Source organism: Hippocampus bargibanti, linkage group LG15 (assembly GCF_051943395.1).
Source record: "Hippocampus bargibanti isolate YZ-2025 linkage group LG15, ASM5194339v1, whole genome shotgun sequence".
NCBI classification, from domain to species: Eukaryota; Metazoa; Chordata; class Actinopteri; order Syngnathiformes; family Syngnathidae; genus Hippocampus; species Hippocampus bargibanti.
Genome location: NC_142748.1, coordinates 746,730 through 760,230, shown reverse-complemented (window position 1 = coordinate 760,230; position 13,501 = coordinate 746,730). Strand labels below are relative to the sequence as shown.

At 41.4% G+C, this 13,501-nt stretch overlaps 1 protein-coding gene across 1 annotated transcript in view; it reads left to right on the top strand.

Annotated features, from left to right (window-relative positions):
- Positions 1-13,501, top strand: part of ryr2a (ryanodine receptor 2a (cardiac)) — a 113,841-nt gene that overhangs the window by 49,074 nt on the left and 51,266 nt on the right. Inside the window, exons 30-44 of the mRNA XM_089014691.1 lie at positions 293-469; positions 559-698; positions 801-915; positions 1,946-2,106; positions 4,320-4,476; positions 4,567-4,653; positions 5,203-5,334; positions 5,413-5,507; positions 5,584-5,759; positions 8,715-9,346; positions 9,721-9,921; positions 11,232-11,337; positions 11,523-11,666; positions 13,117-13,244; positions 13,322-13,467. Of these exons, the coding sequence (XP_088870817.1) occupies positions 293-469; positions 559-698; positions 801-915; positions 1,946-2,106; positions 4,320-4,476; positions 4,567-4,653; positions 5,203-5,334; positions 5,413-5,507; positions 5,584-5,759; positions 8,715-9,346; positions 9,721-9,921; positions 11,232-11,337; positions 11,523-11,666; positions 13,117-13,244; positions 13,322-13,467 (2,597 nt within the window). The remainder of the gene's footprint in view (positions 1-292; positions 470-558; positions 699-800; positions 916-1,945; positions 2,107-4,319; positions 4,477-4,566; positions 4,654-5,202; positions 5,335-5,412; positions 5,508-5,583; positions 5,760-8,714; positions 9,347-9,720; positions 9,922-11,231; positions 11,338-11,522; positions 11,667-13,116; positions 13,245-13,321; positions 13,468-13,501) is intronic.

Below are 13,501 nucleotides of genomic sequence, written 5' to 3'. Positions count from 1 at the left end.
GGGAAATAAATGTTTGTAAGAGGAACTTTTCGTCTCACACACACTTTCTGGGATCCAATTAAGTTCGCGAGCTGAGGTATCACCGCCTATGGGTTTTTTTCTCAGTAAGTAAGGCAAAATTGAGCCGTTAGTAACGTCGCAGTTTCACAGGTATGCACTTAATTTGTCTGAGATTCCATTTTTTTTACTATCAGTGCCAGAATGACAGAGCGAAAAGATAACGTAGCCCCCAAACAAACAAACAAAAACCATGTGGGAACTAAACTATTATCAATATTCTTCTCTCTTTGAGGTGAAAAGAATCGATGGAACAGTGGATTCTTGTCCTTGTCTGAAAGTCACCCAAAAGTCGTGTAGTTCACAGAACAGCAACACCGACGTTACTTTCTACAGACTGAGCATGCCGATTGAATGCGCTGAATCCTTCTCCAGGCTTCCTTCTAACAGCAGTCGCGTGTCACTCAAGACAGTAAGATCGTTGCAAAAATATTGAGATTCTCACAAATGTGTTTTCCAGTGCTTGAGAATATGTGTGGCATATGAAGTACTTGTTTCTAGGAGATAGAAGACTTTGAAAGGGATTTTGAGGTCCTGATGAAAACGGCACACGGTCCTAATGGTCCGGGGGGTCCAGACAGAGGTGAATTTAATCACCACAAAGATTACAACCAAGAGAAAACCTCCAAGCTTAAACAAAGGTAAACAAGTTGTCAACTTAGTTTATTTTTTTGTATACAAACTTGTATATTCCAAGTATCCAAATGAATAGTATTGACTGTTGTTTGGAATATCCGTACCAGGTTTCTATTGAAGAAGAATACACCAGACAATTCTTTTCCCACCCCTGCTTGTCTAACTGAGGATCAGATGGTTGATGACAAGAATGAATATGAATTAGTCATGCAAGCATCTACGGTAAGACCACATAAATATTTCTCTCTCTCGCCCTCCCTGACTATCTCTCCTTCCTCTCTCTGTATCTCTCTTTTTTCCCTCTTTTGGCCTCACACGGTGATTAATGCGATCATGCAACCATTAAAGCAGATCATGCCAGTATTTTTGTCTGCTTCATTTTTGTTGAGTGACAAATGTTGGTGTTGTACCTTTTGTTGTTGTGGCTGCGAGAATAGAAAGGAAAGATGAATTGAATCAGCCGTTTTGCATTTTACCCCCCAGAAAAAGACATTTTCTGAGAACTTTTGTCATCATGCGCCTCATAAAATGGCTGTAGAATATGCAAAATTTCAATGAGAATGGAGCTGCGGTGTAATTTAATCGAAGAGGATGATTTTGTTCTGGTTATCGCAAACCACTTTGTATCATTTTCAAATACAGTAATATGTACTATAATACAAATGTCACAATTCACTGTTCATTTTTATTTCACTACTTATTGTATCTTAGGTTTAGCAGCGAGCCATGACCAGCTCATTAGCAGTTAGCTCATTAGCGCACTAGTAATAATAGCAATCCACACCTATTCCTTCATCTTCTGGAGTAGTCACCCACTTTATTCGTTCTCCAACAAGAACCCGTCACAAAATATTGCGATGGTGATTCCTATCAAACCAGCCAGTGGCTAATGCTAGCTAACCCTCTCCTCATATAGGACTTTACAGAAAAGGCGAATTGGTTTCTTAACAAATAGTTTGTTGATGAGGTGACTCCACAAATCAGTGGTGTTCGCTTTACCTAGAACAGATTTCAGAACTGTAAAGATTTTAAAGACAAAAAAAACATGATTGGACTCAGTTTTCTACTTTTTGGGGCGGGTATTTCAAACTTCTTGCAGGCTCCTCACCTCTATGGAGAGCCAAACAACCAAAGTGTACCTTTTCCAATGTAACCCCTGTCTTAACTGTGCTTTAAGTAAACTCATACATGTCTTGTAACTAAAATAAAAAAAGAAAAAAATTGTAACTCTGCTTCTCTCTCTTTCAAAAAGCACTCATACTCTGTCCGGATCTTCCCTGGCCAGGAGCCCAGTAGTGTGTGGGTGGGTTGGGTCACCTCTGACTTTCATCAATATGAACCGGGCTTTGGGTTGGACACGGTCCAAACTGTAACAGTGACTTTGGGAGATGAGAGAGGCAAAGTTCATGAGAGGTGAGTGAAGCGATATTATTTTTATCTTTTCTGTTTGAGTGTCATAAGAAATAAGTCGTTTTAGGGATTGATCACCTTTAAAGGACAACCGACGTCTCCGGACAAGTTGTGTCCATAATTTGTAAAATGGCTTCAAATGACTTCTACTGAGCGTATTTAACAAAGATTCCACCGCATATAGCTAGATTTTAACTTTTAAGACTCGTGCATGAATATTCAGGAAGTCTTGTTTTTGAGTTGGTGACGAGTCCGTACGTGACGTCATGAAAGGACCCCCCCCTCCCCCGACAGACAAAAAGACACATTGTAGCAGTCCTTCATCATGTCAATGTATTTTGCTGTACTGTTTTTCTGAAAACCTTGATGTTGCACCCAAAAGCCGCCAGAAGAGGGCGTCCAAGCTCCATGAAAGGAATTTATCAGCCTGTGGAAACGGGCTGATTCATTCCTCACGGGAGCTGGACGCCATTTTTGGGTGCGACATTCCCCCCTGCCCGTTTGCCTCAAAATGACATGGAAAAAATCCTTCAATTGATTGCAAACTTGTATGCTTTCCTCTTCAGAACTATTGGAATCATATTCATAACTGGATGTGTAACAAGAAAGCATATTCTCCCAATCTGAAGCCATTGTTTTGATTCTCGAACAAGGCAAGACGTCTTGGCGTGACGTCACAAATTGGGGGCGGGACTTTCTGAAATTTTTTTTTGCAGATTTTGGACACTTTTATTGGTGTTTTGCATTTGACTAAAAATATCATACTCCGTGTTTTGGGTATTTTAGATGCTATGAAACGTTTTTCTGATGTCAGTTAAGAAACAAAAAAGTGACGTCGCTTGTCCTTTAAGAAAAGTTTCTTAAACAACTTATTGTATTTAATTTATGAAATGGGTCAAATTGACCCTAAAAAAAAAGAGGGTTAAATGTGTCAATAAATCTTAAAGTAGAATCATTGTGTCTGTGTGTTTTTCAGAAGATCACAGATTACCAGCAAAAATTAGTCTCTTTCTCAAAATACACAATTCATGTTTCAAAAGTAAATATCGGCCATTGAACTCGTCGCTGGCATTAGAATGACTATTTGCGACATTGTGTGTCATTGTGTCTGGATGGATAACGCAGTCAAATTGCTTTTGATGTGCACAAATGAAACAAAGATGTGAAGCTTAGTCATGCACTGTAGTTTTGACAATTTCAGTTGTGAAACAAATGTACTCAAGCAACTGAGAATGACTCATTGATTTGGTGCAAAATGCATGCATTGGCTGTGTTAGTTTTTCATTGCAGAAATCACTCATATACTGTATAAATAGGCCTGAGGGGGTAGAGGGAGTGGGGTAGGGGGGGAGAATCAGAATGAGGGAGAATGTGCGGGAGAGAGCATGTTGCACACATGCGAGACAGGGAGAGAGAATGCGTGAGAGTGTATCGAGAGAGCGTGTGTGTGAGCGAGTGCTTGCGAAAGAGCTCGCGTGAGAGAGCACGTGCAACAGAGCTTGTGAGAGAGCTTGTGCGAGAGAGACAAATCGTCAAATTAATACAACAGAAATGCACATGTTGCACACCTATGTGAGCGTGAGAGAGAGATTGCATGAGAGTGTGTACGAGAGAGTGTGAGAAAGAAATCCCCAAATAAATGCGCATGTAGCACAAAAGTGTGAGAGTGAAAGAGTGTGTGTGAAAGTGTGTTGCAAAGAGTGTGAGAGAGAGAAATCCCCAAATAAATATTACAGAAATGTGCATGTAGCCCAAATGAGTGTGTGAGTGTGTGCGAAAGAGAAATTCCCAAATTAATCTTCCATAAATGCGCATGTTGCTCACATGTAAATTTCCCAATAACCACATGTGTATGTTAGCTTACACAGACGTATGATTGGCTGGTCACTCGCCAATCATAGTTTGCGAAAACTGCTCTGATCACAAGCCGTTAGTGACACAAGCGCAGCGTATCTGTAGCGAGCTGCAGTCTAGCTAGCTATCAAGATAGCTATCTAGTGGCTAGGTAGCTATCTTTCTATCTATATGAGTTACGTTGGGGTTGAGTGAACGCTGGCGCGTGTGGCTGCCGCTGCTCACCCACAGAAAACTGATCCTGTGACTGTAAAGTGGCCTTGAGTTTTGAAAGGCGCTTAGAAATCCAATGTATTGTTGTTATTATTATTATTATGTGATCAATACAAATGTCAGTGTCATGTTGAAATGCTGTCTTCCAGTATCAAACGCAGTAACTGCTATATGGTGTGGGCTGGAGAGAGCAACAGCCCAGGTGGCAGAAGTAACAACGGTTTAGAGATCGGCTGCTTCGTTGACACAGCAAAAGGACTGCTATACTTTAGCGCTAATGGCAAAGAGCTCAGCACAGTCTACCAGGTATGTAAAGGTGACACAAGCACTTTCCAGGATGTGGATTCTTTGATGTTTGAATTTAAAGAAAAAATGGAATAATTTGTTCTCTCTCAGGTGGAGCCAAGTACGAAACTCTTCCCCGCTGTCTTTGCCAAGGCGACCAGCCCCAATGTCTTCCAGTTTGAACTGGGGCAGATTAAGGTGAGATAACAATCGTCATGGTGATGGTGATGATAATATATAATGATAATAATGATAACACATTTCATTTATAAGCGCCTTTCAAAACTCTCGAAGTCACTTGACAGTCACAGGATACGTTTTTCTTCGGGTGAGCAGCGGCAGCCACATGTGCCAGCGTTCACTCAACCCGGTGCTCTCGCGGGCTCCTCACGCTATGTATCTATCCAGCTGCAGACTGTCCAATAGCACCGAAACTTTCCTCTGAACAAAGTGGGGCTGTGAAGATGCTGCCCATTACAGACGCAAAAAAAAGCACAATGGCCCCAGAGCTGTCCAGCAATGATAGTCAAATGGCAGCGACATTGCTCCCGATCAAAAACAGTGCTGGCATATTTGTGCTGTCGCAATTGGTCAGCACAGTCTCCTTGATGAATGTCGTGGCCAAAAATGCTGAAAAACAATCCGATTCTGTTCCATATGACGCACAACAACACAAAGTGACAAAAGAAAACACCAAAACAAGACAGATATGATGATATTGACATGATGTTTCCGTTCCCTTTTTAGAATGTGATGCCTCTATCAGCTGGTTTATTTTTGAGTGAGAGGAAGAATTTATCCCCCCAATGTCCTCCTCGGTTGCATGTCCAATTTCTCACTCCCGTTTTATGGAGTCGTGTTCCCAATCACTACCCCAAGGTAATGCTTGTTGTTCCTCAATATCAGTCGATATTGTCCCCGTGTGCATTTCCAGACTAAAACCTCTCCTCTCCGCAGGTTTCAGTATCCCGAGTAAATGACCGACATGGCTGGGAAGTCCAATGTAATGAACCATCGCAGTTTTTGTCTCTGCACATACCTGAAGAGAACAGGTTGACTGAATACCCCCGCAGCCGGCTTCAAACACTCCCCTTGATATTTCACGTCTCACTTGTGTGTGTCATTCAGGTCACTGGATATCTTGGAACTGACAGAAAGGAGAGATTTGTTGACGTTTCATTACCATACCCTCAGATTGTATTCTGCAATCTGTGCATTGGGTAACAATCGGGTTGCTCACTCCCTTTGCTCTCACGTGGATGAGGCTCAGCTTCTGCACGCTATCGAGAATAAGTACATGCCAGGTGAGTCGCATCAAAGTCAATTTTTCAAAGACACTAATCTCTTGTTTTTGGCGGTTAAGGACATTAATGTCCTCTCGGACCCAGCGTGCAAGGCACTTGGAATGACTTTAACAAACATAATAAACATGAAAACGGCAAGTTGCCAGGAGAGAGAGGTCATGCAAAAACAAAAAAAAAAGGTTGAAGTGAGGTCTTGCAGAAAAAAAAAAAATGAGTTCAAGATGATAGTACACCGTGTAGCGTGTACTCAGAGCTCGGTGAGTGTGGCAGTGGGAAGGGGCAGGGGGGCAGGGCTGGGAGGGAGTTGAGTCTTGAGCCTGCTGGTTTTGGCTTGGACCACTGCGCAGTAATTGGCCAACGAAACGCGACACTGATCTAGGAAACACTTGATTAGACTGATCAACAGTAACTCGCGTGAAAAGACAGATGGGGGTGCTGGGCGGGGCTGAGAAGATGCACGGCCAATCCACATGGCTGTAAACTATGGGATATATCATGCTGTCATTGGGTGACGTCAGCACTGGGAACCAATCAAGCTACAGCCATGTACAGAGTGACCCAAAAAGATGCGTACCCATGAAAATTTCTATTGTGGCTTTAATTAAAAGGCTATTGATTTCAAATTACAACCATACATTATTCAGTTTATGGAAGACCATTCTCCAGAGTTTCAGCAATTTATGTATATCTTTAGTCAATTTATGGCTTTCCCAAGATGTCTTCCAAATGTCCACCATTTCGTTGCAAGCAAACCTGTACTCTTCTGACAAAGTTGTCAATCACTTTTGTGATTGTAATTTGAAATAAATAGCTTTTTAATCAAAGCCACAATTGAAATTTTCATGCGTACGCATCTTTTTGGGTCACCCTGTAGCAAGGGATTACAGTACAGTTTCATTCACTGAAGAGGTATTTGCTTAATGAATAAATAAATTAAATGGAAATTGTATTAGCCCGCACGTCGAATCTGAAATTACATAAAACAGTCCAAGATGTACAACTCGCTCATTAGCTAGAAGTCAGTGACATCATCAGTGACGCCTGTTGACGAGAGCGAGGACAAAAGTGGTCATCAACTGAATGGCCATTCTTTAGTTTTATGGCTTCTATGCCAAGGAGGTATCTGAATAATCTGCGCTTTAGTTTTGCTTCACCAAAGAAAATGGGCCTATGACTCAATAGGTCGGGCAGCAATTGTCTGTTTTAATTGTTCTGCTGTAAATTCCGAGGAATAAAAAATGTCGCTCAGTGTCTGAGCATATGAGGATTGACTACACTCTGGAAGGCTAAATATATTTAGGAATTGTTTTCGGTCAGTGTTGGAGTTGTTAAAAGTAAAGAACATTTTTAATGTTGCATTTAGTAAGAACGAGAAGTACCGTATTTATTCGAGTATAACTCGCGCACGTGTATAACGCGCACCTCTAATTTTCAATTAAAAATCGGTATAAAATTGTGTTTCACTTTTTCACGGCCCAGAACAAGCTTTGTAAGCGACAACAGATCCGTCCATGATAAAAATCATTTATTGACAATGTCAACTATGAACACAACAACCAAAAGAAAATTACCCTGAGTTGCCATCTCACGGGTAACAGTATATCAATTAAAATATGAAGAACACTGAATCAAAACTCTGGAGATTGGTACTTGTGCAAAACGACAATGCTTAACTCACGTTTCAATGTGGGCGAGGCAGGGAAAGAAAATGAAGCGTAGCTCAAGAAATGGTAATCAACAATCAAAAAAAGGAATGCGTGTGATCCGAGTCTTTCTGAGAATCGTTGTACTCAAATAAATACGGTAAATAAAAATACATTCACATGCGGGCACACACACACAAAAAACACCAATGATAACGACACAGCAAAAAAGGTGGTGAATATCTGATTTTGATGCCAAATATCTGGCCGTAACATACCATCCCGCGAGTAGTAAATGGCCCCCAGGCCTTAGGTTTGAAACCACTGATTACCAGGCTCAGCGGCTTGGAAAAAATGGATTGGTGCTCAAAATGATTGGCATATTGAAGTGCTATTCCCTAACTGTGTGTAATAAGTTTTTTTTCATATGCTAGGGTTCATTTAGCTGACGACCTATTGGCTAATTATTAGCTTTCTATTTGCGATCTATTAGCTAACTGGCCGGCTAGCTAGCGATCTGGCTGGCTATACATTTGTTATATAGGTAGTTGTCTAGCTGGCTATCGATTGACTATCTATTAACTCTGAAGCTTTCTATATATTGACTTCCGGGTTGAGTGAACGCTGACGCGTGTGGCTGCCGCTGCCCATCCACAGAAAAACTTCTCCTGTGACTGAAAAGTGACATTGACAGTTTTGAAAGGCACTTATAAATTAAATGTATTATTATTATTATTATTATTATTATAACAATGTGAGAGATGTTTGATCGGACACTGTGGACAAGACTCGAACCCAGAAAGATAGTATTTTACTGCCGGCAGGAGACGCAGCCATTCATGACAGACGTCTGAATTCTGCAGCCCTCTGCCTAGCTATTTATTGAGAATATATGCAAATTTAAGTGATACATTAGTAAAACATAGTTTTCTTGATTTGAATACCACGCCCCTGGAACGTTCTGAGCCCCAAAAGCTGTAAGCAATAAAACATTGTCTTTTCCATGAACTGATAAATTTGTATCCTGGCTAATGAGCTCTTCCTGTGAAGGAGTTTTAAGTCGTAAATTGCTTCGGTGATAAAGGAGTTTCCCAAGTCCTAAATTTTGTCCAAGGCCGGATCTCCTCGATGAAAATGACAGTTTAACTTGCTGTGTTTGTTGACCTCAGATTGACCCCAGGTTGTCTGTGCTTCAATTGTGTATTCGAGTCACACATGTTGACTAAGCATATAACAGCATGAAACTTTGAAATATGATAACTTCTTATTCTCTATCATTCTGTTAATCTTTTTCTGCGTGTTTCCCTTTCAGGTTTGCTTCGCGCAGGGTTCTATGACCTCTTGATTGACATCCACCTGAGCAACTACGCAACCGCTCGACTCATGATGAACAATGAGTACATTGTTCCAATGACCGCCGAAACCAAGAGCATCACCCTTTTTCCCAATGAGGAAAAAAAACACGGAGTGCCCGGCATCGGGCTCAGCACTTCCTTAAGACCAAGAATGCAATTTTCATCCCCAAGTTTTGTCTGGGATTCCGGAACATGTCGTACGAATGTCAACAATGGCTCAGGAGCAATGGATTCTTGCCAATACAGTCCCGAGTTCCCTTTAGATATTCTAAAAACTAAAACGATTGAGATGCTCACCGAGGCAGTATGTGAAGGCAACATTCATGTGAGGGATCCCATTGGAGGCAGCACTGAATTTCTCTTTGTTCCGCTCATCAAGCTTTTTTATACCATGCTAATCATGGGCGTTTTCCAAAATGGTGATCTGAAGAATATACTGCGACTGATTGAGCCGTCTGTGTTTTCCGAGAAATGCGAAGTGCCGGATGGAATGGGGAGGAAGTTGCCAAAGCAGACAAAGGATGAAGGGCAAAGCATCCCAAAGGAGGGCTTGTTGCAGATGAAACTACCAGAGCCTGTCAAACTTCAGGTAATCCCAATTTCTCTGAAACTAATTCTTTGTTTATTCGATAGTACATATTTATATCGATGAAAAGGTTTCTTCAGCCGTCATCTGTACTTCTTTGAAGGTGTCGGACGTTTCGCTTCGTATCCCAGTTGCTTCGTCAGCAAACTAAAGTCTTACTGGTAGTTTAGGCCCTATATGTATCACCTCATCAGCATAACTAAGCCTATGTTGCCTAAGCAGTGTGTTGTAAGAACGATCCAAATTGAACCTCACCCCACCATAGCGGTTTAGGGAATGGACCACTCCTGTACGACTGAGAGCTTACACAGACGTACATATTTATATGTAATTTAACAAAAAATCATGGTTGTCCTGCCGCTTTTTGTGTGCCGTAGATGTGCCATGTTCTTCAGTATCTATGTGACTGCCAGGTGCGCCATCGTATCGAAGCGGTTGTAGCCTTCTCTGATGATTTTGTAGCCTGTCTCCAAGAAAACCAACGTTTCCGCTACAACGAAGTCATGCTCGCATTGAACATGTCTGCTGCTCTCACTGCCAGGAAGACCAAAGAGTTCCGATCTCCACCTCAGGAACAGGTAAGGAACTAAGAGAAAGACATATCTTGAGGAGTACTTTTGATATTTTTATTCATTGGGGTACTTTCTGTCAATCAATCAAAGCTGGATTGCGCTGTTTTTCATAAAAGATATTTTGGTGCTCATACGAGAAGGCCTTCGTGTTTGCTTTCAACATTTAGCTTGTAGTAGACGTGCACATTCCACTATGACGTCCCTGATGCACTGCTGAAAAGGATGCTTTGATCCTCTAGAACTGCTTCATGTCACAAAGAGGGTACAGCAAGTGCTGAAGGTGCGAATGACTCTCTGTGTCTTCTTTTTTGTTCCCTTTCCTCTTCGTTTCATAACTTTGCTGCTGTGTTACTTCCAGGTAGATTGAACGCTGGTGCAAATGGCTGCCGCTGTTCACCCGCACAAAAAAATCCCATGACTGTAAAGTGTCCTTGATAGATTATTAGTTCAAAACAAGGTTTTGATTTAGACTGGTTCAGACTTGTCGCCTAAAATCTCGGATTGGATTGGAATTAGCCTTTTTTTAGTCTCGCGGTTCAGTGGAGAACATTTCACAATAGCATAGTCATGTAAGGAAGAGGATAGGAAAAGAGGAAGTCGAAAAACAAAATACGGGAGCTGCTGGATAGGCAGCCACTCTTGCGGCACAATCTTGAAGTCAAAATAACAAAATAATATGACAACACAAAGACAGTCATTCCATCCTAAATCCTTCCTGCACCCTCTTTGTTTTATGAAGCAGTTCTAGATGAAAGAGGAGAAGCGTCCTTTTAACCAGTGGATCAGAGACGTCATGGTGAAATGTGCACGTGTGCTACAAGCTAAATGTTGAAAGCAAGCACGAAGCTGTAGCATTCATTGGCAAAAACAGATGGTCTCACATTTCCTGTCCCACGTAAATCCGCTTCAATTCCAAGCCGCGACAGTTCCACATCTGCTCCCAGAGCTGTACACCGATGACAGTCAAATGGCACCAACATTCCTCCCAATCAAAAACAAAGTTAGTGACAAGGAGAGCAGGTTTCACAAAATATTTTTGGCATTGATGTACTGCTTTCTGTATTAGATTGATACATACTCTTTGCTGCTTACCAGCTGAGGGATGTTCAAATTGTCTGTTGTTGATGTTTCTTCTCATCTATTATTGTCACTATTTTATGATCCTTGACACTCTTGTCTTGGTATTTCTATTTGAAGTTGCATCCTTATGCTAAAGTCACTAAAATATATTTTTCTCATCCAACTTTAAACTACATTCACACCTGATTTGGCTGTACAATTCAAACTGGATGAGTTTGAAAATCTATTTCCTGCAGATTAACATGCTGCTGAATTTTAAGAAGGAGATGCAAGAGTGCCCTTGTCCCGAATACATCCGCGAACAACTACTCGACTTCCATGAGGACCTCATGAAACACTGTGGTAAATATACGTATTTCAAAATAGAATAAGACTACCCAAAATTTGTAGTGTAAAAGCTTTTTAATCTGGATCGTCAGAGCGGATAAGAGTCATTTATTCAGTAACATCTTTGTGGAATTGTACGAGTAGACAAATCTACTAATTTCAACACCGATTACTGACTGTAATGCCTCTTTTTTTCTCAGGTATAGAATTAACTGAAGATGGCTCTTTCGATGGAAACAGTCATTTCACCATTCGAGGTCGACTGATGTCATTGGTGGAAAAAATGTCTTCTCTGAAGAACAAGATTGTCAACGCGACAAAGGAAAATGCAGAGAGACCGTCCAGTAAGTTACCTGTATCCTAAAGTCTTCATCGGTTGTAAATATTAACGCATGCAGTGAGAATTGAACGTCTTTAGTCGTGATGTATTTATTTATTTATTGTTGTGCGTTCTGGATGAAATAAATGGAGGAGATGAAATATTCTTATGGTTTCTCCAAATTCATAACAGCCCTCGAGAGGAAACCATAACTACAATGTGGCTGGTGGCAAAAAATGACTTTGACATCCCTGATTAAGTCAGTCTACCGCCTGTAATGTTTTCATGTTGTTTTAAGAAAATGACACAAGTTGTCTTGAAGAGTGGCAATGTAACATGGCCGCCCTTTGGCCTCATTCCCAAGTCACAATTCTGACATAACGCTGAATAAGAAATGCAAAGGGTGAAGTTCTTTCTTCCAGATGCTCTCATTAATCCGAGCCAAGACTAAAACAGGCACTGATAAATGTGTTTTAAAGGACAACCGACACCATTTTCCTAACTGACATTAGAAAAACGTTTGATAGCATCTAAAATACCCAAAACACGCAGGCTGATAGTTTTAGTCAAATGCAAAACACCAATAAAAATGGCTTAAAGTGTCCCTAAATTACTTCAAAATGAAACTGGAAATGGCCAGTTTGAGAAGGTCCCGCCTCCTTGTTCGGGACATCACATCAAGACGTCTTGCCTTGCTAGAGAATCAAAACAATGGCTTCAGATTTGGGGAAGATGCTTTCTTGTTACTCATCCAGTTATGAATATGATTCAAATAGTTCTGAAGAGGAAAGCATACATGTTTGCAAACGATTAAAGAAGTCCTTTGAGGCGTCTGGACTCCAATGTAGCACCCAAAAAATGCACAAGATGGCGCCCAAGCTCCGTTGGAAATGGGCTGATTTGTCTGCTGGGAATTTGTGTCAACTAGTATCAAATAGTAGTCTTGGTGCAACACACAATTCACCATCGCATTATTTGTTTTTTCCTTCTAATTTCGCCATCAACATGAAGTTTTCAGACCAAACAAAGTACCCAAAATGCATTGTGTGTCGCTTTCTCGGTCAGGGGCGTTCCAGATGTGACGTCACGTCAGGCATCGTCACCAACTCAAAAACAAGACTTCCTGAATATTCAGCGCGGGTCTTAAAATGTAAAGTATAGCTAGATGGTGTGGAATCTTAGTAAAATACGCTCAGTAGAAGTCATTTGATTGACAAATTATGGACACAACTTGTCCAGAGGCGTCGGTTGTCATTTAAGCGGAGTATGGGGGTGGTTGAATGACAGAAGATTGTCAGTTGCAGCAGCAGCGTATGATGGCTAGCCCTGGCTTTAGCCACGAGGGGCCTAGAGGACATTCTTCAAGGACATACTCATGTATGCGCTCTATCATTGTTGGAGTGTCGGAAATCAAGTTTTATTGTCGAGCATTTGCTTGTAAGATGATATTGGTTTGTCTCCATTTGTTTCATCAGGTACATTGCAGCAGTTGATTTCAGAGACGATGGTTCGCTGGGCTCAGGAGTCGGTTATCGAGGATCCAGAGCTTGTCCGAGCCATGTTTGTCTTGTTGCATCGACAGTATGATGGCATTGGAGGACAGGTTTCATACTTTCTTTTTCCATCTTCCTAAATTGTCATTGCAATCCACACAAATGTATTTGTCCTTTCTCCATCTAGGTTCGGGCCCTCCCCAAGACTTATACAATAAACCCGGTATCAATTGAGGACACCATCAACTTGCTCGCTGCTCTTGGACAGATAAGATCGTTGCTGAGCGTACGAATGGGAAGAGAGGAGGAGAAGCTGATGATAAGGGGTCTGGGGTGAAACAAAATGTTCCTCGAATCTTTTTCATAG